This window comes from Gobius niger (assembly GCF_951799975.1).
Source record: "Gobius niger genome assembly, chromosome: 6".
NCBI classification, from domain to species: domain Eukaryota; kingdom Metazoa; phylum Chordata; class Actinopteri; order Gobiiformes; family Gobiidae; genus Gobius; species Gobius niger.
In genome coordinates, this window is record NC_136857.1 from 33,835,298 (window position 1) to 33,859,896 (window position 24,599).

A 24,599-nucleotide genomic window follows, 5' to 3' on the forward strand; every position below is an offset into this window, starting at 1 on the left:
TTAAAATCTAAACTATTCCATGATTTCAACAGAAACACATCAGTAGATAAGTTCAGGATTTTGGCCTTCTCCAAATATATCAAATAGCCGATTCCACCCAAAGTTAAAGAAACACATTTTAAAATCTCCCACAGGATTTATCCTGTCTCACTGTTTCTTCATAAAAGATTTAAATTTGACTTGGTCGGTTGTGCCTTCTGCAATTTCCCTGAAGAGACCTTAGAGCATCTGTTCTTCTTGTGTCCAATAACGAGTGGTTTCTGGAGTGATATTAGAGATCGGCTATTTCTTAAAATCTTGAATATCCCCAATTTTAAATGTGAATATAATTTATATTTTTTTGAAAGTTTAGAAAATTCTGTCTCCGATATTCTTAATATTGTTTTCCTCCTTGCAAAATACCACATACATTGTTGTAAATGGAGAGACTTTCACCCCTGTTTCAATCACTTTATGAATGATTTGAAACTGTATTTTTCCTCATTAAGACTTATCAAGTCCAACTCCACTAAGAAAATAGTATCCGACATTTCCTAATACCTTATTTTAAAATTGACATGCCCCAATGTTTTTTTAATTTTGTGCCTTACATCTCTGTACAGACCTTAAAAATGTTCACCCTTTATTTTACTCGTATTTTGTACCTCGACGAGATTTTGTATTTTGAAATTGTTAATAATAATAATTAAAAAAAAGGTAACTCCGGAACAGCAGGTGGCGCCGTTGACGGAAGTACAGGCTATTTCCGCTGGAGTGCTGCTGACGCAGATCGTGCGGAGCTGGTGTTAGCATAACAGATCCATGGTTAGCACAGAGAAGCGATGCGGGTAAGCGAAAAACAACACATTATTACTTAATACAAATGACTTGTACAGCTCTGTGCTTCTGTAGCTTATACACGTGATCTCAAGTAATAAATCTGCTTGGTTATAATAGAAAAATATATAATTATCAAGATGAAAACCACTATTAGCATCCCGAACAACGAAGCAAATAGTGAAGCTCTGTCCACTTTGTTTTAGTTTCTGTTAATACTACATTAGATGGTCATCTGTTGATGAGATGACTGCCCACATGGTTTAAAACACCATAATCCATAGACCCATTCTTGTGATGATGTTTTAAACGTGGTATATATCATACAAAATATACCCCAAATTAGATAGTTTACGAGTCTAAGTAATAATCAAGGTACAGCCTGTCAATAATAGTCGGACTGCTCTGGTCTCCTTAAAGCCACGCGTGCAACATTTCATTCGATAAATAGGATAAAAAAATATATACATGCTTTTACTTCAAGGCAGCCAAATATGAGATTTAAATAGGTTATGTCCTCATCCAAATACATGCTTTGATTGCCCACAGCTAAAATAGCATTTCAGAATCCGAACCAGAATTGGCGGTACAAACACTCAGCGGAGCCCTAAACAGACTCAACCAAAGTTCTGCCTCCACTGGGCTGCTGTCACAATGTTTTAGACTTCTGTCAAAGAGAGTAAACTCAAAAGACACTGGATGATATTCTCTGATTGGACAGACTGGCTCAATGATGTCGTCTTCTACCAAACTCTCCTAAAACTGGGACTTTTCCTTTGCAACACAGACACAGCGCGGTCCTTTCCTAGTATTAAAGGGATACATTGCAGTTAATTAATTGAATTTCAGGCTAGTATTGAGTAAATACAATTTCAAAGTATTCTCCCCAACACTAACTAAATCCAATCCCTTTAGGGCTGAGCAATATGGACAAAATTTCATATCTCGGTATTCATGCCAGATATCTCGATACCGATACAATACGATATAACTATGGGTTAGGTGAAAACTAAGCACTTTTCAGAAAAATAAAATCATAATTCAAAAGGGTGCAGTTTTATTGATGAAAATCAATCGTTTATATCTTGCTTTTTTGACTTTAATATTTTGAATGTTCATATCTTGATATATTTTTCTTTTGCGATATTGATATCTTGAATGTTCATATCTCGATATCGATACAATATCGATATATCATTCAGCCCTACCCTTTTCCGTAAAATAAAAAATCACAAACAAACAAAAAATCAGTTGGTGAACACGTACACCAACTAGGAATTTACATGAAACATATAACGTAAAACTTTGTAGATAAATAAATTATAAAAACTTTCAAGCTCACACTCTTACAGGTTCATTAAGTATTAGCAGATATAAGTGTATCTAGCTGCTCATTAGGAGCATGTTTTGTATGGCTGCCAAAAAGTATGATCCAAAATGTTCCAAAGTTTGCCTCTAACATCACATATTATCTGTACAGCACGCAGAGAAGAGGAGGAACTGTGACCCAAACCGTCTTCATTCCAAACGTGTCTGGAGTGAATATGCAGTGTCCCCAGGTCCTGCTGAGACCAGTGAGGACGGTGGCCATGACGAGGAAAACCAGCTGGAACTGGACTTACGGAGGATGTCTCGTAGGCACAATCTGACTAAACGGAATGTCCGCAATATCCTGCGTGTAAGTCAAACATAAATTGATAAAACCCTCGCTTGTCTAATGCCTACACCTCAAGACATCGGTGCCTTCAGCTGAATTTGAAATACTGTGTAATTCATTTGACAATTTTGAATGAGCTGTTGTATCCTCCCTCCTTTCCGTTGGTGGACCTTCCATTGGTGATTTAAATCACAGGTGATAAATTAGTATGTATTAATATTAGTATGTGTCCCCCGATTAATCCAAGTGTTAATATGGTGCCACCAGGGATGGGTACCACATCTGTTGATCCACCCGGACCGATATTGGTCTTCTTAACGGGGCCGCTGTGTTGCTGCTAATCATGCAGGCTCAAATAATCACTAAAATAAGCTCTCCGCTGTCATGGATGCGTTCGCTGCATCAGATCTGTTCATCCCCGTAACCCACACGAAAGCGCACAGGAACGGGTGCAGGAAAGACATGCGGTGGAAAATATTAAAAACTCACTTATTCTCAGAAACCCCCTGAGCTGCTGCCGCTAACCGGCTGTAAAAAGCAAAACGTAACGACTTCGTATTGAACAGACAGACGAGCCCCTCGCACTTTCTTCTTTCACAAATACCCAAACTTAAGAGTTTCGGGTATTTGTCTATTTTTGCACAAATGGCACACACGGAAGAGTGTACGTGCACATCAGCGCGAGCCACAGTGTTGACCCACAGGACACAAGCTGAGAGGCAGAAAACTGACTGTGGCTCAAGTCTAGTTCACTATTTTACTGCACTTTACTGTACTTTTCATTTGGAGCCTTGGGCAGAGGGCAGTTTTTTTGCATCAATAATAATGTAAAAAAACTGCCCTCATAGATGTTTTGCTAGAGGCTCCAAAGGTTCTCAATAGGATTGAGGTCAGGGGAAGATGGGGTCCACATCATTTTCTCTCCTGTTATGGTGCTCACGAGCAGAAAGGGCTGCAGTGGGCCTCCCCAGTTTTGGGGAGGCTGGATAGACGGTTTACGCACAACTGCAGCAGCTTCAAATACCTGTTGTTCTCTTTATCTGATGTATTTGTCTGGCAGAAACCGTCGTCATTGTGCCTTTTGTGTTATATCTGCACAAATCCGTGTGCTCTGAGTCAGCCACAAATCTCTTAACAGTACGATGATTAAGCTTATTCTTTCAGAACATATCAAAGGTTTTCATACCTAGTCCAACTATTTCACACTTTTCATCAGCAGAAAGATCCTTTTCCTTTCCCTTATTGCTTGAACATGATGGTCTGCTTAATAACGTGGAACGTCCTTTTTCAGTAGTTTTTCCCTTAGCTCGGCTTAACCTGGCAACTAATCATCACAGCCGTCTGAGATTGATGGTATTGTGTCTCAGAGCCCTGAGACACAATACCATACAAACCTTTTTCTTTTGACCTTTTTGACACTGAAATACATTTTCTTTTTTCTTTTAAAGTACCATTTAAGTACTGGATCAATAAGGAGTATTGATAAGAATAGTAGTATTGATAAATCGTTAACGATACCCATCTCTAGGTGCCACTGCAACTGGGAAAACCTAAGAAGCACAGTCTTCAGCAAAGTAGGCTAAACAAGCTCTGGCTGAAGGGGGAAAAAGTGCATTCTTTGACAAACATTTTGATTCCCAGATGTGTTTAAGGAAAGCAGCAATAGCAATGTTTGTGCACAAGATTTCAGTGTTTAAACGGTGCTTTGTTTCTTTTTCAAATTGTTTGCAACAAAAGTGTTGAAGTGTTAAACAGCTTGCCAATTACTAATTATTATATTTTGTCTGTTGGATAAGATCACTACTTACAGAGGCTTTACATTGCATTATTCATTGACACCATACTCGGTGGTGGTAAGCTACTATTGTAGCCACAGCTGCCCTTGGTTAGACTTACGGAAGTGAGGCCATCAGTCTGCGTCATTGGCCCCTCCGACCACCACCAACCACCCACATGTAGTAGCGGAGCTAGAGGTGTACAAAGTCCCTGCCACCATTATTGCCACCACTACAGTAGCTAGTGTTAATGACTTATTTACAACTTAAGACATGTATAAGAAGCAGCGATGGGCCCAGGGCAGGTGGAAGACAGGCCTGTTGTGGGGAAGTTTTGTCAAATGGAGTGCACAGGTGTGCAGTGAAAGACATGCAGTGAAAAACATTCAAAACTTGCTTATTCTCAGAAACCCGAGCTGCTACTGCTAACTCGCTGTAAAAAGCAAAACGTAACAACTTCATATTGAACAGACGAGCCTCGCACTGTTCTCCACAGGTCTTCAGGTCAAAACCTGCTCATGGTTCCTCGGACCCTTTACAAAACCCGAGGAGACAGGTCTTTCAAAGCCGTTGCGCCCCGTCTCTGGAATAAACTTCCTCTGTCATTGCGTTCCCTCGATTCTGTGGAGACTTTTAAAAAGCAACTTAAGACTCATCTGTTTAAAAAGGCTTTCGAGAGCAAATAGAGCTGCCTCTTTGAATACATATTTTTTACTGTCTTTTACTGTTTGTTTTAGTTGCTGTCCACTGTAAAGCACTTTGTGACCTCTGTCTGTGAAAAGCGCTATATAAATAAAGATTACTTACTTACTTACTTACATTCACAAATACCCGAACTTAAGAGTTTCAGGTGGAGTCTCCGTGAAGTACAGACCCACAGTACAAAGAAAATGACTCTTATTTATCGGCCTATGATTGATTTAATCATTTAAGCATCAGACTGCAAATACTAAAACCACCACTCGCCTGTTTGAAGCTTTTCTTGCACATGATTGTGTTGGTGCTTCAGTCGTGTTTATGAGAAGTCACAATCATGACGTTTGTTCACAAGAGGCCAGTGTTCAAACAGAATGAAACCGTTCTGAGACCTCGAACCTTTGAAGGCTTCACTCGCCCATCGCTAAAACTGACACAAATGTTATAATTTTTGTCAGGTCGGGATGGGTAGGGTCAGAAAACAGCCAACATGGACTATGTGCGCAGAATCGAGACTTCTTCCTGGATGTGGTGTAGTGAGTTTGTGGTGTAGGGAGAACTGATTTCAATGTATCCAAGACCAAAAAAACAAAACAATACCCTGGCTCCATAATCGACCATAAACTGCCATTCCAAGTCAACACATTCAAAACTCTTTTTCCGCCATAAGCGCAGCAAACTACAAGGCCTCTAATCCATTCTTGGTGCTTTCTATCAATGTTTTATGAAGTCCATCCTCACATTCAAGATCACGGCCTGGTTTGTTTCACTCTCTCTCATTCAGTTGCAGAATCATCGGTCGGTACCGTCTATGTATAACGCCACAGTTCTGAGAAAAGGCAGTCCGATCTCCACGGACCCCTCACACAGCACAGAAGTCACATGGGACTGCTGTGCATGTTGCCCGTTTATCTGGTTTAGACACGTTTTCACCCAGTTTAGACCTAATTTAGTCCAATTAAGGCCTATTTTCAACCTGGTTTAGTCCTCGTTACATTTGGATCTAGGCCTGGCGGGTCTTGGCAGGTCAAATATTTGATGTACTTGGTGTGAATAGGAATAGGCCGTGTTCAGCAGCAGTGTAAATGCTTTTGTGTTTGTGTTATAGGAGGTGATCACTCATGAGCGTGTGGTGGAGATGATGAAAGCAGCCATTAGAGACACTCAAGACCTGCCGCCCTTTGTAAGTTCTCCCAGTACCCTGTACTTTGGCGCTGCTTTACATGGAACTGAAGCTCATCTGTGATTTTGTTTTCTTTCAGGAGCCTAAAATGACCCGGTCCCGGCTGAAGAAAGCTGTAGAGCAGGGACAGGTCATCTTTTTTCTTACTTCTCTTCACTTCTCTTCATTGGTGCACTCAATTTTGGCCGGGGATTATATCCCCTACACATTTATCAAGTTAGTTATAATATCAATTAAATGTGAACTTTCAGAAGAAGCAGGAGGAGGGATTACTTGATTTATAAAATTGAAATTGTGATCTTGGTCAAATAAATTTGTGATGCAACATTTTGACCATATCACCCACCCTTACTGATGTCGGCACATTTGAAATCACGACGGGACTAATCAGGGAATTTTATTTCATGATTCATATGAAATAGGATTTCGGCCTGCTGTAAGGCCATTGTCATCCAGTTTTGGTCCGTTCATTTTCGTTGTTTGAGTAATTGGGTTCTGCATAAGTCATTATGACTGACCTGGTCTCGTTCTGCGTTTGATCAGTTTCTGTTCTTATTTCCACTTTGGACAGGATGGTAATAAAAACCAAGGTTAAGTCAAGTTAAGACGTAAGAAAAGACAGAAATGGCTACTCTTCGCAGGACTTCACATTTTAAATCCATTATATATCATGCTACTGAATTTGGAAGTAATCTACACTCCCAAAAGCTTGTCCAGTGTGCAGACGTTTTTACATGCTGCGTTGTGTTGCAGACGGTGAACTGGAGCCTGTCTGCTGTTGGCTCCTCTAGTAGGGTAAGTGGGTAGTTCTCTGTCCTTAGCCTCCTGTGCAGTGTGCGAAGCTGACTCATTATTACCCACAGAGCTCAGGCTTTGTGGACATGGAGCTGGAGGAAGAGGAGGACTCGTCTGATGAAGAGTACTGTCCCGGTGAAGAAGAGGCAGACACTGACGAGGTCTGGTCAAATGCAGAGGTCTTGGTTTGAGGGTTACAGAACATTATCTCGAAATAAGCCTTACCCCATTGTCAGTGCGATGATCCATATGATCACAGTGGTGGTGGAGTCACGTTTACAGTTATTTCCTCAAAGAACACAAATTAACCAAACGGCTGGTAATTATTGAGAAGGCCTGGTTTTGAGGAGATGGCTTTGAGCAATTGTTTTATTTTGGTGGACAATCCTAAAACTATAAACTCTTTTCAAAGCACAGAGTCGCACCTTGTTGTCTAAAGATTGTATAATAGTCTTAAGTTTGGCAACTCATTACCGATTCAAAAGACTGACTTGTTAGTTTTGATAGTGCGGTGTTTTTCTTAAAGGAATAGGCCACGGTTTTTACACACTGAGATATGTTCTTACCTGAGCTTAGACGAGTTCTTTGGTACCTGTCTCCCTCTCCTCCTCTCCACTATAGCTCCAAACGAGGTCAAGATAGAAGCTACCAAGCTCTTCCACGTTTTCCCTATTTAAATATGGTTACGTGAGTAGTTACATGATCCAAGTATAGTAACTAAAATTAAACATGTGGATTTTCTAAGAGGATAAAAGGGGAACTATATTGTGAGGCGTAATAACACCTAGGGAGCACTTCAACGCCCGCGCAGTTAAATGAAGATATTACTGTGCGTACGAAACATGGAAGAGCTTGGTCACTTCTAACTTCACCCCCGTTTGGCCCCATAGAGGAGAGGAGGTGAGGCTCAATGCTAACAACATCTTTGGTCTCTTTGGGTGACTGAGCGCTAGCGTAAAGACCAGACAGGTACACATCAACTTGTCTCAGCTCAGGTAAGAACGTATCTCAGTATGGAAAAACGGTGGCCTGTTCCTGTAAGGCTAATTATTGATAAATACTGATAAAATGTCACTGTTGATGTCATTCCCAGCTGTTCCTCAGTGATGGTGACAGCCTGACTTCTCCTCCGAGAGCGCCTCCTGGTTCTCAGACAAGAACAGCACAATGTTTAGCTCCGAGCTCAATCACGCCACACTCCAAAGCTGCACAGGAGTACACCCCCCCCCCCAGTCGCCCTCAAACGGACTCCTTCTTAGACAGGCTCAATGCAGTGGATGAAGAACTCAACTCCAACCCTGCCTACTACTACCAGGTAAGAAAACAGTCGAGCATTTAAAAAAAACATGTGCATGATCCAGCAGAGAACATGAGACTGTGGCACGGTTATAACGTACCATTAGCAGTCACTAGTTTTTCACTGGTATGTCGTTTAGGATTTGTCCATATTACTGCTCGATACTCTTATTGATCTGCTACTTTTCTTGAGGTCATGCCACAGCATCTCAATCAGGTTTAGGTCACGACTTTAACTGGGCCATTGCAGAACGCGTATTTTATTCTTCTGAAACCATTCTGAAGTGGAGTTGCTTTTGTGCTTTGGGTCATTGTCTTGTTGCAGCTCCATCTTCTGTTGAGCTTCATTGTTGGACAGATGGCCTCAAGCTTTTCTGCAAAAACATCTTTATAAATGTGTCAATTCATTTTTTCATTGATGTCCATTGATGTGTGTCATCTAAGGTTGGGCGATATTTTTTCTCTGTCTGGCCAATGGTAGGATTTCTTCAGTTATGCTCTGATGGTTCATCCCATATAGGGGCTTGTCCTCCCATGATCGAACCTCTAGCACCTCCGTACCGTACAGTCTCAGACCTCACCCCAGACACACTTGCCACGTTTTGACATAGAGCCTCTACCATCTGTGTCACTGTCGCCACAAAACATACCACATTAGAATACAAACAAGACACTTTCTTAGTTGAAAGTGAGCCGAGAGTATGATTTGTTTCAGAAGGTTTGACACTTTCTTTAAGCTGTGCTCTTTTGTAGCTGTTTGGAAAATGTGCTAATCAGTTTCTCCGTCAGGTGGAGGATTCTTTGGCATGTCGCACTCGCTCAAAACTCACGCTTGTGGATGTTCCCATCACTCGTCTGGAGGCAGAGCTCCTGGCCCCTGATATCTCTGATATGTACTCGAGCCCCACTCACCAGCCTACAGACCCTCACTGGACACAGTGGCTGCAAGGACTGGTCGCTCCTGACTGCACAGGTACATCTCTTTGTATTTGGACCACATGGATCATTTGAATGGTAGCATTAATAAAAAAAACATGATTGAAGCTTCTTAATGTTCCTTGTTTAGAGGAGGCAGAGGATGAAGATGATCCTGAATACAACGTCTTGGAAGATTTGGATGAACCTGATCTCGAAGACTACCGGACTGACCGAGCCGTGCAGATCACAAGTAAGCTGTGTATAGCTCTTTTTGAACTGCTGCTCTTTTCTGTAGCAGTCGTCAGTCTTTGGCTATGTTCTGTATGTGATCTATTTACTGAACAAGATACAGTGCCTCTCGTTAGTATTCATACGCCTTGAACTTTTGCACATTTTGTCATGTTTACAACCCTAAACATAAAGATTTTATTTTTATTTTTTTACTGAACGTTCACACACAAGTAACAGACAACCGTGAAGTGAAAGCAAAATGATACATGATTCTGTTATTTTTTTTTAAAATAGAAAAGTGAAAAGTGGGACTTGCATAAGTATTCATACAGCATGAATTAATACTTTGTGGAACCCCCTTTTGCTGCAATAACAGCAGCAAGTCTCTTGGGGTATGACTGTACAAGATTTGCACATCTAGAAACTGAAATTTTAGCCCATTCCTCTTTACAAAACAACTCCAGCTCTGTCAGATTTGAAGGAGAGCGTTTGTGAACAGCAGTTTTCAATTCTTTCCACAGATTTTCAATAGGATTTAGGTCAGGACTTTGACTGGGCCATTCTAACACATTAATATGTTTGTCTTTAAACCATTACATTGTAGATTTAGCTTTGTGTTTAGGGTCATTGTCCTGCTGGAAGGTGAATCTCCGCCCCAGCCTCAGTTCTCTTGCTGACTCCAGCAGGTTTTCCTCCAAAATGTCTCTATATTTGGCTCCATCCATGTTCCCAACTATTCTTACAGTCTCCCCAGTCCCCGCTGAGGAAAAGAAGCCCCACAGCATGATGCTCCCCCCACCATATTTGACACTGGGGATGGTGCACTCAGGACGATGAGCAGTGTTAGGTTTGCGCCATACATAGCGTTTTGCATTTGGGCCAAACATTTTTTGTCTCATCTGACCAAAGCACCTTCTTCCACATGGCAGCTGTGTCCTCCATATGACTTCTAGCAAACTTCAAACGGGATTTTTTATGGCCTCCTTTCAATAATGGCTTTCTTCTTCCACTCGTCCATGAAGGCCAGATTTGTGAAGAATACGACTTATAGTTGTCCCATGTACAGTTTCCCCCAGCTCAGCAGCAGCACTTCGCAGTTCCTCCAGAGTTATCATGGGGCACTTGGTTGCCTTTCTGACCAGTGTTCTCCTTGTTCGCTCTGATATTTTAGGTGGAGGACCACGCCTTGGTAAGTTGGCAGTGGTGCTATACTCTTTCCATTTCCGAACAATGGATTGAACAGTGCTCCGGGAGATGTTCAAATCTTGGGAAATCTTTGTATAACTTAATGCTGCTTTAAACTTCTCCACAACTTTATCCCTGACCTCTCTGGTGAGCTCCTTGACCTTCATTATGCTGTTCAGTGACCAACACACTCCGACCACAGCTCTGAGGGCCTAAAAGAAGAGCTGAAATTATTCTGAGAGTAGATTACACACAGGTGGCCTCTATTTAACCGTTAGGCCAAGGTGTGAACATTCTGGAGTCATTAGAAATGTTTTAAAGGCAATTTAATGCACTCAGAAAATGCTGTATGAATACTTGTGCAAGCCCCACTTTTCACTTTTCTATTTTTTGAAAATTAACAGAATCATGTATCATTTTGCCTTCACTTCACAGTTGTCTGTTACTTGTGTGTGAACGTTCAGTAAAAAAATAAAAATAAAATCTTTATGTTTAGGGTTGCAAACATGACAAAATGTGCAAAAGTTCAAGGTGTATGAATACTAACGAGAGGCACTGTATGTCCTAAATGTGTCGTGCATACGCAGTAGAGGGTGCTGTGCACATGTATAAGAAGGGAGATGAGCCTGTTTTTTGGGCTACTCCTTTACTAAGAAACATGCTCTGAGCAAGGTTGGCAAAAAAAAAAGAAGATTTCTCAATACTAAATCAATACTAAAAACTAAAAATGGTATCGAGTAAAGGCTAGGTGAAATTAATTAAGTCAGGTCCGTCACGTCATGCCCACCCTTATGTCCCTTTCTCCTTTGTGAGTGTCTCCATGGAGACATGGCTAATAATAAAGGTTGCTTTTAGAAGCAGGTAATGCATATTTAACACAGAAATAACAATTTTAAAGCAATACTAAGTAACTTGTTTGCCTTAATAAATCCTTTCTGTAGTCCCTTTGGGGGTAATACAAGTGTTAATGGGATGATTGGGGGGTCTTTCATCTCCCCCTGGTGTTTCTGGCCAGAAAACCACAATTGCAACTTCGCTACCTCCGTGTCGGAGACGCAATACTCATTAATAGAATCACGAAGATGAAGCTAACAGGCTAGCGGGCAAAGCTAACTGCAGGCTAGCACCACTTAAACAGTATTTACAGCCAAGTTTGTGTGAGAAATAATGATCTTTTTTGTGTAATTGGACGTACAATATCCCTCTGTCCCTTTGTCTTTTCTGTCAGCGCACTCTCACGGACAATTAATGAGTAAAAAAACCAACATGCTATGACACCTGCAGTTGCACTTGTGGCCTCTAGGGCAGGGGTTCCCAAACTGTGGTACGCGGACCCCCGGGGGTACACAGAGACGTTTTGGAGAATGATTGATATTGACCCGTTAAAACGCTGTACGGCAAAAATGCGCTTATACAGGCGAAAGAGTCTGATAACGTCTGAGACGTGGATGAGCTTGTTCTGGACCTAAACATGTCCACTCCAGAACTGACCTTCATGTGATAGTGCCATCAGATTGATGGTGACTTCAATTTGCAACAGGAGTTGTCCTCTCATTCCCAGAGGGAAGAAGGATAAGCGTCTGTGACTGCGTCATTGCCTCTGCCACTAAACCCGTGGCCTTGTAACTGACACACACTTAAATTTATGAGCTGATGTACGGTGGCACGTGCAAATCAAAACACTTAGCTTTACTCATTGACACTAACAGCCTGCTTTCCAAATTATACATTCTTTTTTTTTCCTCTTCGAAGGTAAACTTTTCATCCGCGTGCATCGACAATTAGTGCAAGTTTGTTGCTGATTTTACACTTATATTCAATATAAGGCTGATGGCCCCTCCAACCACCGACTAAGTAAGTAAAATACTTAGCTGTACCATGCTGCTAACCCAAAACGTCTGGAGCTGTGGACATGTATGTCGGTCAGATGAACCTAGCCATTCAGATCAATTTGGAACCACATATTCAAATGGCCTGGATAGTATTTGAAAACATTGGATCTCTGTAGTCATGGAAAGATCACAAACAGGCAGCAGAACCTTCAGGAACGTTTTACTCGGTGTGCAGAATTAGATAATAGGATTACAGTGCCTCTCGAAAGTATTCATACACCTTGGACTTTTGCACATTTTGTCATGTTTACAACCCTAAACATGAAGATTTTATTTTGACTTTTTTACTGAACGTTCACACACAAGTAACAGACAACTGTGAAGTAAAAGCTAAATGATACATGATTCCGTTATTTTTCAGAAAATAGAAAATTGAAAAGTGGGGCGTGCATAAGTATTCATACAGCATTTTCTGAGTGCATTAAATTGCCTTTATAACATTCCTAATGACGGAAGAATGTTCACACCTTGGCCTAACCATTAAATTGAGGCCACCTGTGTGTAATCTACTCTCAGTGTAATTACAGCTGTTCTGTGAGGGCCTCAGAGCTGTGGTCACTAAACAACATCATGAAGGTCAAGGAGCACCAGAGAGGTCAGGGATAAAGCTGTGGAGAAGTTTAAAGCAGCGTTAAGTTATACAAAGATTTCCCAAGATTTAAACATCTCCCGGAGCAACTGTTCAATCCATCATTTAGAAATGGAAAGAGTAAAGCACCACTGAGAACTTACCAAGACATGGTCGTCCACCTAAACTAACAGACCGAACAAGGAGAACACTGGTCAGAAATACAACCAAGTGCCCCAAGATAACTCTGGAGGAGCTGTGAAGTTCTGCCGCTGAGCTGGGGGAAACTGTACATGGGACAACTATACACTGCGTTCCAAATTATTATGCAAATTGGATTTTTGTGTCAAAAAGGTAAAAAAAAAAATAATAATAATGAAACTCATGGATGGTATCGTGTCTTGGGGCTCTATGAATCACTGACATTAATCTCAGAGACCTGGGACGATTTGTTGTCGGGTTAAGCCCAGTTAAGGGAAAAACTACTGAAAAAGGGTGTTCCACTTTATTATGCAGATCATCATTTTTAAGCAATATGGGAAAGAAAAAGGGACTTTCTGCTGATGAAAAGCGTGAAATAGTTGAATGCCTTGGTGTAGGTATGAAAACCTTCGATATTTCATGAAAGATTAAGCGTAATCATCATACTGATAAGAGATTTGTGGATGATTCAGAGCACACTCGGGTTTGTGCCGATAAAGGCACAATATGGACGATTTCTGCCAGACAAACACATCAGATTATGAGAACAGATGCTACAAAGCAGCATACAGGTATTTGAAGCTGCTGGTGCCTCTGGAGTCTCCCGAACATCAAGGTGTAGGACCCTCCAGAAGCTGCAGTTGTGCATAAACCTTCTATCCGGGCCTCCCCTAAACGGTTAATTGAAGCTGAAGAACAGAAACGGCTGCTACGGGCTGAGAAATACATGAGGACTCATTTTCAAACAGTCTTGTTCACTGATGAGTGCCGTGTAGCCCTGGATGGTCAGATCAATGGAGTAGTGGATAGTTGGTGATTGGCCACAATGTCCCAACAAGGCTGTGACGTCAGTAAAGAGGTGGCGGAGTCATGTTTTGGGCCAGAATCATGGTTAGAGAGCTGGTCGGCCCCATTAGGCCCTTTTAGGCTCCCTGAAGGTGTGAAAATGACCTTTGAAAAATATGTGGAGTTTCTGACTGACAACTGTCTTCTATGCTACAAAATGAAGAGCCGTGTTTTCCCTAACAAAATCCTCTTCATGCATGACAACGCACCATGTCCTGCTGTAAAGAATACCTCTGCATCACTGGCTGCTATGGGCAAAAAAGGAGAGAAACTCATGATGTGGACCCCCTCCTCCCCTGACCTCAACCCTGTTGAGAACCTTTGGAGCCTCAACAAAAAAAACTTCTATGAGGGTGGGAGGCAGTTTTCATCCAAATGGCAGCTCTGGGAGGCTATTCTAACATCCTGCAAAGAAATCCAAGCAGAAACTGTCCAAAAACTCACAAGTTTAATGGATTTAAGAATTTTGAAGCTGCTATCACACAAGGGCTCCTATGTTAAAATATAACTTGACCTGTTAATATTTTTTTGATTGAAATAGCTTTTGATTTCAGTAAATATGACCTCCTAATGCTACAACTACAACAAATGACCATTTTCAGTTAATTACAAGCTTTAAAATGTATTGAAACGATGAGTTGCATAATAACTTGGAACAGTGGATTTTCAGGTTTTTACTATATTTATTTTTGAAAAAAATACTGTTATCACTAGGAAATTTTTTCCACCACATTTAAATGATCCTCTACCAGGTAAAGACTTAAAAATTATGCTGACTCTCATTTGAGTTGACAATTTAGAAAATCTTAGAAAAATGTCATTTGCATAATAATTTGGAACGCAGTGTAAGTCGTATCTACACAAATCTGGCCTTCATGGACGAGTGGAAGAAGAAAGCCATTATTGAAAGGAGGTCTAAAGAAATCCCGTTTGAAGTTTGCTAGAAGTCATATGGAGGACACAGCTCCATGTGGAAGAAGGAGCTTTGGTCAGATGAGACAAAAATTGAACTTATTGGCCCAAATGCAAAACGTTATGTATGGAGCAAACCTAACACTGCTCATCGTCCTGAGTGCACCATCCCCAGTGTCAAATATGGGGGGGGGGGCATCATGCTGTGGGGCTGCTTTTCATCAGTAAAAGTTGAAGATGGATGGAGCCAAATACAGGGACATTTTGGAGGAGAACCTGCTGGAGTCAGCAAGAGGACTGATGCTGGGGCGGAGATTCACCTTCCAGCAGGACAATGACCCTAAACACAAAGATAAATCTACAATGGAATCCATCCATCCATCCATCCATTTTCTTCCGCTTTATCCGGGGCCGGGTCGCGGGGGCAGCAGTCTCAGCAGAGATGCCCAAACTTCCCGATCCACACACACCTCCTCCAGCTGTTCTGGGGGGACCCCGAGGCGACACCAGGCCAGCTCGGAGACATAGTCCCACCACCGTGTCCTGGGCTTTCCACGAGGCCTTGTCCCACTAGGACATGCCTGGAACACCTCCCGCGGGAGGCGACCAGGAGGCATCCGGAACAGATGCCCGAGCCACCTCAGCTGGCTCCTTTCGACGTGAAGGAGCAGCGACTCTACTCCGAGCTCCTCCCGGGTAACTGAGCTCCTCACCCGATCTCGGAGGGTGCGCCCAGCCACCCTGCGAAGGAAACTCATTTCGGCCGCTTGTATTCGCGATCTTGTCCTTTCGGTCATGACCCAAATCTCATGACCATAGGTGAGGGTGGGAACGTAGATCGATCGGTAAATCGAGAGCTTTGCCCTCCGACTCAGCTCCCTCTTCACCACGACAGACCGATACAGCGACCGCATCCGTCTATCGATCTCACGCTCCATCCGTCCCTCACTCGTGAACAAGACCCCGAGATACTTGAACTCCTCCACTTGAGGCAAGGACTCCCCACCGACCAATGGAATGGTTCAATAAAAACATATTAATGTGTTAGAATGGCCCAGTCAAAGTCCTGACCTAAATCCTATTGAAAATCTGTGGAAAGATCTGATAACTGCTGTTCACAAACGTTCTCCTTCTAATGTGACAGAGCTTGAGTAAAGAGGAATGGGCTAAAATGTCAGTCTCTACATGTGCTAATCTTGTAGAGTCAAACCCTAGAAGACTTTCTGCTGTTATTGCAGTAAAAGGGGGTTCCACAAAGTATTCATTCATGCTGTATGAATCCTTATGTACACCCCACTTTTCACTTTTCTATTTAAAAAAAACAAAACAATCATGTATCATTTTAATTTCACTTCACAGTTGTCTGTTACTTGTGTGTGAATGTTCAGTAAAAAAATAAAAATAAAATCTTTATGTTTAGGGTTGTAAACATGACAAAATGTGCAAAAGTTCAAGGTGTATGAATACTTTCGAGAGGCACTGTATATGGTTTAGACTAGGGGTGTCAAACTCATCTGGAGCAGGGACCAAAAATGTAAACATAGTGTTGGTTTTAATGGAATAAATATCAGTTTGACTACATTTATATTGACTGTACATTATCAAACCACATTTTAAAGCTTCCTTTTTCATTCCTTATTTCATAGTTAGAAATAATAACTCAAAAAACACAAACTCAGACAGCTTGTGTTTTTGGAATAAGCTCATGTTGAATATACAGATAGTTTATGTATTACTAAATAATATGGGTGTAACAATGCACCGCGATATGCATTGTACCACCTCCACAAACATGACATCTGCGTGGCTTTGAGAAGGTCTTACCTGCTGATGACCAGGCTGCGGTGAAGGATAGATCTAGTGCACAGCGCATTGTCAGAGGCGCGGACAAATGCGTAAGATTCTATCGTGGTCATAATCCCCAAATTCTTTGTTTCCAAGTAAGTACAAGCATAATGTTGTCCGAGAACAGCCCAAACATGAGCCTCAAATCAAATGCACTGTATGCGTTTTAACAGCCCTCTTCAAAGCGAAACTCTTCAAACGTGCACATGGGCGACAAGTGACAGTACACTGTTTGTTTGTTGAATGTTTTTCTTTTTTTCTTTAGTTTTGTATTGTGAGCCCAGTGAATATTGTGAATATTTACTCCTCCACAGGACTCATCCGTGTGTCCAAGCATCAAAATACTGAACAGTGTAATTAATTAACTAATTAATTTTGCCATGTTTTGTTGTGGCTCCTGAACAACCAATCACCTTTCAAGTTTAAATTTTTGTAATCCTTTTGTTTTCTTTTACAATGAGCATAACTGCCTATTTACTTTGGAACTACATTTGTGTGTTTCAGAAAAAGAAGTCAACAAGCTGCTGGAGGAGCTGTTTGAGACGGTAACATCTTCTTTTTAAGGACACCTTTTTATCTTGGGGCTAATTCATTTCTGTCCCAGAACTGCCACATTTCTTGATTCTGTCCCAGGGATGCCCTTTGACCTCTTTTCCACTGTCACTACCTTTGTTTTGTTGACTTTTGATTTGGTGCCATAGCCAGGGCCATACAGGATCCATTTTGGGTCTAACTCCATGGGCCAAAGCACAGATTGGACCGATACCTAACCAGACGTAAACAAAGCGCTATTCTTTGATTTACCAGAATAGAGACAATACAGCCCTTTGAATCAGGCATGGCCTGCGTGATTTAATATTTCACTGCATAACGCAGTTGTAACAAGTGATTTTCACAGAATACTAACTTTAAGTATTGACCATGAACAACAGCTGCTGTTAGCTTGCCTTCATACATTCAACAAAAATGTACAGGCTACACTTTTGTTTTTGCTCTCATTTTTCACAGGGTAAACTTAAAGACATCTATAATACAAAACGCAATCGCGAGTAGGGTGGGGCTTAGCTCCATAAGGGCGCCGCTATGTTTATTTCCCAGAAATCCGCGGGCAGCCCCCACGTGACCGTCCCACCGGCCGCGGGCATTGGCCACGGGTCCATAGGGACCGCGGTGCTGCTGTCCGAGGACAACCCGGCGTCACAACAACGCGAGTGCACGAGGTCTGACTGCCGTGCGTGTGTGCGCACATCCAAACAGGGCGATGTGCGTCATCGTCACTCACCGCTAAACTTCAGGCTGTAGACGCTCCGCACAGGTACAGATACATCCTCCAAAACACATGACATCTGCGCGTCTTTGTTTAAGTTTCTCCTGCAGTGACTGTGGCTGTGGTTCATTAGAGATCCAGTGCTGCGTAATGCATACATGCAAATCTGTCGCCTTTCGGCGAAATTCGCCGTTTTGACCTCGAAAAATGCCATTCATGTGAATCGTGTAGATCTGCAAAAATGCACTGGCTGAGGCTTGTAAATGTTCACTGGTGCTGTTAGGCCAAATATGCCGTTTCCCCGTGGCTTCAGCCAGAGGAGCCTCCAGCTCCAGGCTGAGTCAGCCCCGCTGCCACCCGCGCACTCGCTCACTTCACCTGGGCAGCGCAACAGCCACCCGCATCCGCCGGCTGACTGTAGTCTCGTCTACTCCCTAACCCCACTCCAACACACGCACCACTGATGGCGATGAACCGCATGAGACATCGCGCTGACGCTGAGGGGAAAGTTATACCGCTTTATATTACGACAAGTGAAGTTTTACTGCTTTTACTTCGTAGCTAGCTGCAGCGCGCTAATGCATCAGTCTGTACAACAAAGTTACGCCGACACAGCGCGCAACTGTGCACGAGACTGAGCACCAAACTAATCCAAGTTTTGTGATGACTGTAGATTTATATTTGATTATAACCGCGTGAAACATGAGAGCCTCTATAAGCTAACCTATAAAGCTAACGGATAGCTACATTTACTGTGAGGCTAAATCCTATGGCTAAATTGACCGGGCAGGCGCCCGTGGTTCTGTGCACGCTCTGCGCTCGTTTGATACGCGGTTGCGGTCAGTGAGGAGAGGGCTGACCTCTCCAGGTGGACCGTGTGGTCAGTGAGGAGAGGGCTGACCTCTCCAGGTGAACCGTGTGGTCAGTGAGGAGAGGGCTGACCTCTCCAGGTGGACCGTGTGGTCAGTGAGGAGAGGGCTGACCTCTCCAGGTGCACCGTGTGGTCAGTGAGGAGAGGGCTGACCTCTCCAGGTGGACCGTGTGGTCAGTGAGGAGAGGGCTGACCTCTCCAGGTGGACCGTGTAGTCAGTGAGGAGAGGGCTGACCTCTCCAGGTGAACCGTGTGATCAGTGAGGAGAGGGCTGACCTCTCCAGGTGGACCGTGTGGTCAGTGGGCGCTCACAGATATGAGCGGTTCTGACATGGTTTCTACTGATCAGAGACGTTATGACAAGTTTACTAAAACTGAACGTGTCCAAAGAGACTTGCAACTATTCAGTTAAGCCAAACCATTTGTAAGCTTTTAGTAGCCCACTGAAGCAAGAAAAGAACAGATACCATTTTATTTAGTATGGTATAGGGTGGCATATTCTGCAGTGTGTGCTATATTTCTATAAATAGTCAATAAAAGTTTAAAATCTATTTTTAAAAATCGAAAATGTAACAATATTTTGTCCTTTTTAAATATAATTCAAATAGAAGACAGTATGTTCTGATGTACAGAACCTGATTTGGAATTCTGAATTATGTACAAATCCTTTACTCTCTCTTGCCCACTCTGTGAGGAAACTACCATTAGTAGAACTACAGTTCTAAAACATAATGAAAGTTTAGTGTTGAATTAATAGTTGTCCATCATATGCACTACAAAAATGTGGATTGTTTGAGTTCATTAATCATAGAATCTACGTGTTTTGTTAAAAAATTCCCACAAACCGCGCGTTCCGCTGCGGCCCCGTGAACTGTCACCTTTTTCACTATATGTGGGTTTGCATGTCTGGTAATGTCAGAGGTGCAGACGAATGTGGAAGATCCAATCCTGGCCATATATATGCCATCTCAAAAGCTTTGTCTCCGAAAAAAAGTATGCGCAGATAGTTGTCCCAACAACTGGCCAAATATGAGCTTCAAATCAAACGCGCTGCTCCGAGTGCTTTAGCGTCCGTGAGGAAAGCGAAAATGAAACTTAACGAGCGCATGGTCTGCTCTGCGATGCTTTAAAAAAAAAGAAAGAAAAATGTTTTTTTACTTGGTGCTGTACCATTTGTCTTCTATTTTGCTTTCACGTATTGTGAGCCCAGAGGTACATTTTATTATAAAGCAGCTTTGAAAGCATTGCCAATTTCATTCTAAGATTATAATACTGTCTAATAACAATCATTAGGCTATTTCATTTCAAAACCAACTTATTACTTTTTTGATTGTACTTGCACCGTGATGCTCCAAACCGCGGGTCCTGCTCTGTGAACTGAACCGTGAGAGCTGATCCCCTAATATTTATCTATAAATATTCCACTCTCTTTTGAATTCCCTGAATTTAGCGAACATATTGTAGTCGCTCATTCCGGGTCTCAGCTAGTACAAGTTATAAAGTATAACTTAAACTTATTCTATAAACACAAGAGACCCATTTCTACCAAATATTATTCACAAACAGAAGGACCCCCCCCGTACCATGTAAACACAAACACGTGAACAAGAGATCACAAATTTTCGAAGCAAAAGATGCAGCAACAGTTAGCGGCTAACAGTTTGGCATTGTGACAGAAGTTTACAAAAAGATGGTGAACTGACAAACATCTGGCCGACCTGCTCTGATGCAGCTGAAATCCTCCTGTTTATTATTCCAATATCTAAAGGAGCTGTCAGCTCTTTCTCCTTCTTTTTTTCCCCTCACAAAGCAAGGCAACACCGGAGCGGCTGAGGCGGTAATAAGTAAAATCTCAAAACTATTGTTAAATAAAAATACACTACAAAAAATACAAATACACACACAATCTACTTAAAGAAGGTAACACAAATTAAGAGACTATTATTCTTGGGGACTTCAACATAAACTGGGAGGATACATCTTGTAGAAAACATCCATCCATCCATTTTCTTCCGCTTTATCTGGGGCCGGGTCGCAGGGGCAGCAGTCTCAGCAGAGATGCCCAGACTTCCCGATCCACACACACCTCCTCCAGCTGTTCTGGGGGGACCCCGAGGCGACACTAGGCCAGCTCGGAGACATAGTCCCACCAGCGTGTCCTCGCCTTCCACGAGGCCTTGTCCCACTAGGACATGCCTGGAACACCTCCCGCAGGAGGCGACCAGGAGGCATCCGGAAGCGACTCTACTCCGAGCTCCTCCCGGGTAACTGAGCTCCTCACCCGATCTCGAAGGGGTGAGGCCCAGCCACCCTGCAAAGGAAACTCATTTCGGCCGCTTATATTCGCGATCTTGTCCTTTCGGTCATTACCCAAATCTCATGACCATAGGGGAGAGTGGGAGCGTAGATCGATCGGTAAATCGAGACTCAGACCCCGACTCAGCTCCCTCTTCACCACAACACTCCAGCGACCACATCACTACTGATGCCGCACCGATCCGTCTGTCGATCTCACACTCCATCCGTCTCTCACTCATGAACAAGACCCCGAGATACTTGAACTCCTCCACTTGAGGTAAGGACTCCCCACTAGGGCTGGGTACCGTTAAATGGTACCTACTTGGTACCGACCGAAAAACTCCGGTAGGGGGCGGTATCGAAAAACGTATTTTTTTCGGTGCTAATTTTCGGTACCTTTTCTCTCCAAACGTCAATAAATAATCCGCAGTGAGTCTAAAAAAGCCTGAACTCATGAGCAGTTTCAGCGCAAATGGTTAGAAATCACGTCAAATGACGGGCTCAAACTTAAAGATTCTTGTGGTCCATCTGAGACAAAGAGAGGTCAGAGTTCAGCGGGGGATGTCGCCATGTGCTTATCCCTTCCTGCCGTCTCCCTTCTCCGTCGGTCTGAACTCCAAGAGAAACTTAAACTGTCAAACTCTCACCAGGGAACTACTTCCTGTACCCTTCCTTTATACCGGGGACGGCCCCTTAATCTCCGCGGGACTCGACCAATCGATTCAGTCCGTAACTTGATCTGATTGGGGCCCAAGTCACGGTGGGATGGGAGGAAGGCTTATCTTAAGAGAGATTTCAGGAAATACATTTCTATTGCAATAAACACATTAACAACTTCACAAACTTTCCAAATGCATTACCGACATTTCGACAGTATGTATGTACATTGCATTTTTGTTGACCATGGGAAGAATTCATCATTATAACAGATCGGTTGAGTTCATTCTCACTGTCCATGAATTAAAGAATTGGCTTATTACTCAAATCGGATGTTTGAGATTCAGTCTTTAGTCCAATTCGAAGGTCAATAAAGAGTTCTCATCTCTGGTTGTGAGGTCTAAAGATAAGATCGTCACAATCTTCATTTGTCCTGAACTGTGTTTGATCTGATCAGCCATTCACAAGACAGGAAGTGAAGAAATTCCAATGCCATAAAATGGTCTGGGGGTTTTGGAGTTGGGGTTTTGCTCATCTCTGGTATGCGGTAACCATGGCGATAGGGCATAGGTCACCCTTACACGACACAATCGAATTGGTGAAAAATTCGATCTTGTACAAATTATTCAAGGTTCCCCAAGAATTACAGCTTCTAGTAGCAGTCAAATCGATGGCAAATAAAACAGCACTCAAACCAATACCACTGTACAAACAGACAACAAAAGTACTGGACAAAAAGCCCTTACGGTATCATCACTGCAATATTGAGCCTGCTGCCATTCTATCTGTATTTTTTGTTATTGTGTTTTAATATTTCTTATAGTATGTGAACTATGATATAACTGTGCAGTGTTTGTGCTCTTGCCCTGCCCTATTTTATGTGTTACTGCATTTTATAACTGGAAAATTGTTGATTTATGTTTTTGGGGAGACTATGTACACCTGTCCAACAGATGACAACAGATGAAAAATAGCCTGCTTGGCTAATTCTGGTGCATTTACAGAAATGTTCATTAATGTGCAATGTCCCTGTCAAATAAACGAATAAAATAAATAAATAAATGAAAATTAAAAATGATAATGAATGAAAAAAAAAATACCGTAAAAAGGTATCTGTAAAATGTTTTTTATATCACTTCTCTTTAAAGTGTAGCCTACTTTGCTCAAAGAAATGGAAATGGGTAAATCAACTATTTACGAACCAATCTGCTGTGAAAAAGTCAGTCTATAAACCGTCTATTCACTTCAAAAAGTCTGTTGAAGAAAATGCCTTGTACTCGTATCGGTATTTGGTATCGGCAAGTACTTAAATCAAAGTACTTAAATCAAAGTACTCGTTCTCGTATCGGTTTTAGAGAAAGTGGTATCGGTGCATCCGTACCAAAAACCTTCATCTTTTGGATATCCACAAGTGGACAAAATATACATGTGTTTCAGTCGTTTTTACGGTTTTCTGTGCAATTTCAAATACCTCTATTTTTCTTTATTTTATTTGATCATTTTGTCTTTATTATGATTATCTTTGAATTGAAAGATGCTTTTCGGAAAAGACCCATAAGATGTTAAAGATAGTCAAATAGATAGTCAAATTTCTTGTTTTTGCTCTTGTTTTTTCAGCTCCAGGAGCAAGCTGAGGATGAGGAGCTGGAGGAACCAGATGAAGAAGAGGCCTTCAAGCCTGGACTTGATTTGTATGTTTTTCAATCCTTATGGTCACATACTCTATCCAACGAACTTAACACCGTTTCCTTTGAGGTTTGGTATTTCTTTACATTAACACCAACGTCCAAAATGCTGTATTTGCATGTTTGTCACGTGCCTGGCAAAGTGATTGAAAGGTCTGTGTGGCGTTCTCTCGTTGGGACGGAACAGCAGAGTGGTGCTGTCTCTGTTTGGGTCGGGAGAAAGAGCAATTCTTCTAAAGCGTGCTGTCTCCTACATTCAGACCCCTATAGGAGAGAGCAGCTCAGAGGAAACAGCACTATGCTTAGGGGTGTTCAAGTTTGGAAACCTGACTGTAGAATATACATTGAACCAAAGTTTAAATGCAACACTTCCGTTTGTGCTCCCATTTTTCATGCACTGAACTCAAAGACATGAAATATCCACAAAAGGCCCGTTACTCTCAAATATTCACGGCTGACCAGAAAACCTACAAAACAACTTATACTGGAGTGTTGTAGACTGTGATTGAAAGTAAAGGTGCCATGCTGACCACTCATACAGCCGCTGGGTCACTACAAGGTCAAGTATGCACAAATTTCAACTTTTTTTTGCACAAAAAGTTGCCTAATGCACCTTTAAACTTAACAAACTGATTTTCACGCGATGTTTTCCAGCTTTCCCGAGGCCTAGGAAGTTGTGAAATAACAACACCACTCGAAAAAAAAAAAGAAAAAAGAAATGTCCAGATTGTGCCTTTTCACAAGTTTTTGATTTTCATTTATTTCAGTTCTCTTCATCATAGAGCTCCCAAAATCAAACATGAAGTGTATTAGAGTGTCTCGTTTCGTAATGAAGAAAGCCAAAAAACGGGTTTTTACATTTTTGACACTCAATGTGTTAAGATCCAACCATGCTAAATGTGAATTTTTGGGGACTGTATAAAAATGTTCATGAAAAATGGGCACAAAACAAAAGTGTTGCATTTGTATTTTTGGTCAGTGTAAGTCAAAAAGTCTTTAAATATG

General features: G+C 42.1%; 1 protein-coding gene across 1 annotated transcript in view; it reads left to right on the top strand.

The window, feature by feature from the left end:
- The first annotated feature begins 782 nt into the window (after positions 1–782).
- gon4lb (gon-4 like b) overlaps positions 783–24,599 on the top strand; it is a 68,572-nt gene continuing 44,755 nt past the window's right edge. The window contains exons 1-11 of the mRNA XM_079558185.1: positions 783–827; positions 2,297–2,494; positions 6,053–6,127; positions 6,207–6,257; positions 6,881–6,922; positions 6,991–7,083; positions 8,016–8,237; positions 9,008–9,191; positions 9,285–9,386; positions 17,321–17,361; positions 23,527–23,600. Coding sequence (XP_079414311.1) covers positions 822–827; positions 2,297–2,494; positions 6,053–6,127; positions 6,207–6,257; positions 6,881–6,922; positions 6,991–7,083; positions 8,016–8,237; positions 9,008–9,191; positions 9,285–9,386; positions 17,321–17,361; positions 23,527–23,600 — 1,088 coding nt within the window. The 5' untranslated portion in view covers positions 783–821. The remainder of the gene's footprint in view (positions 828–2,296; positions 2,495–6,052; positions 6,128–6,206; positions 6,258–6,880; positions 6,923–6,990; positions 7,084–8,015; positions 8,238–9,007; positions 9,192–9,284; positions 9,387–17,320; positions 17,362–23,526; positions 23,601–24,599) is intronic.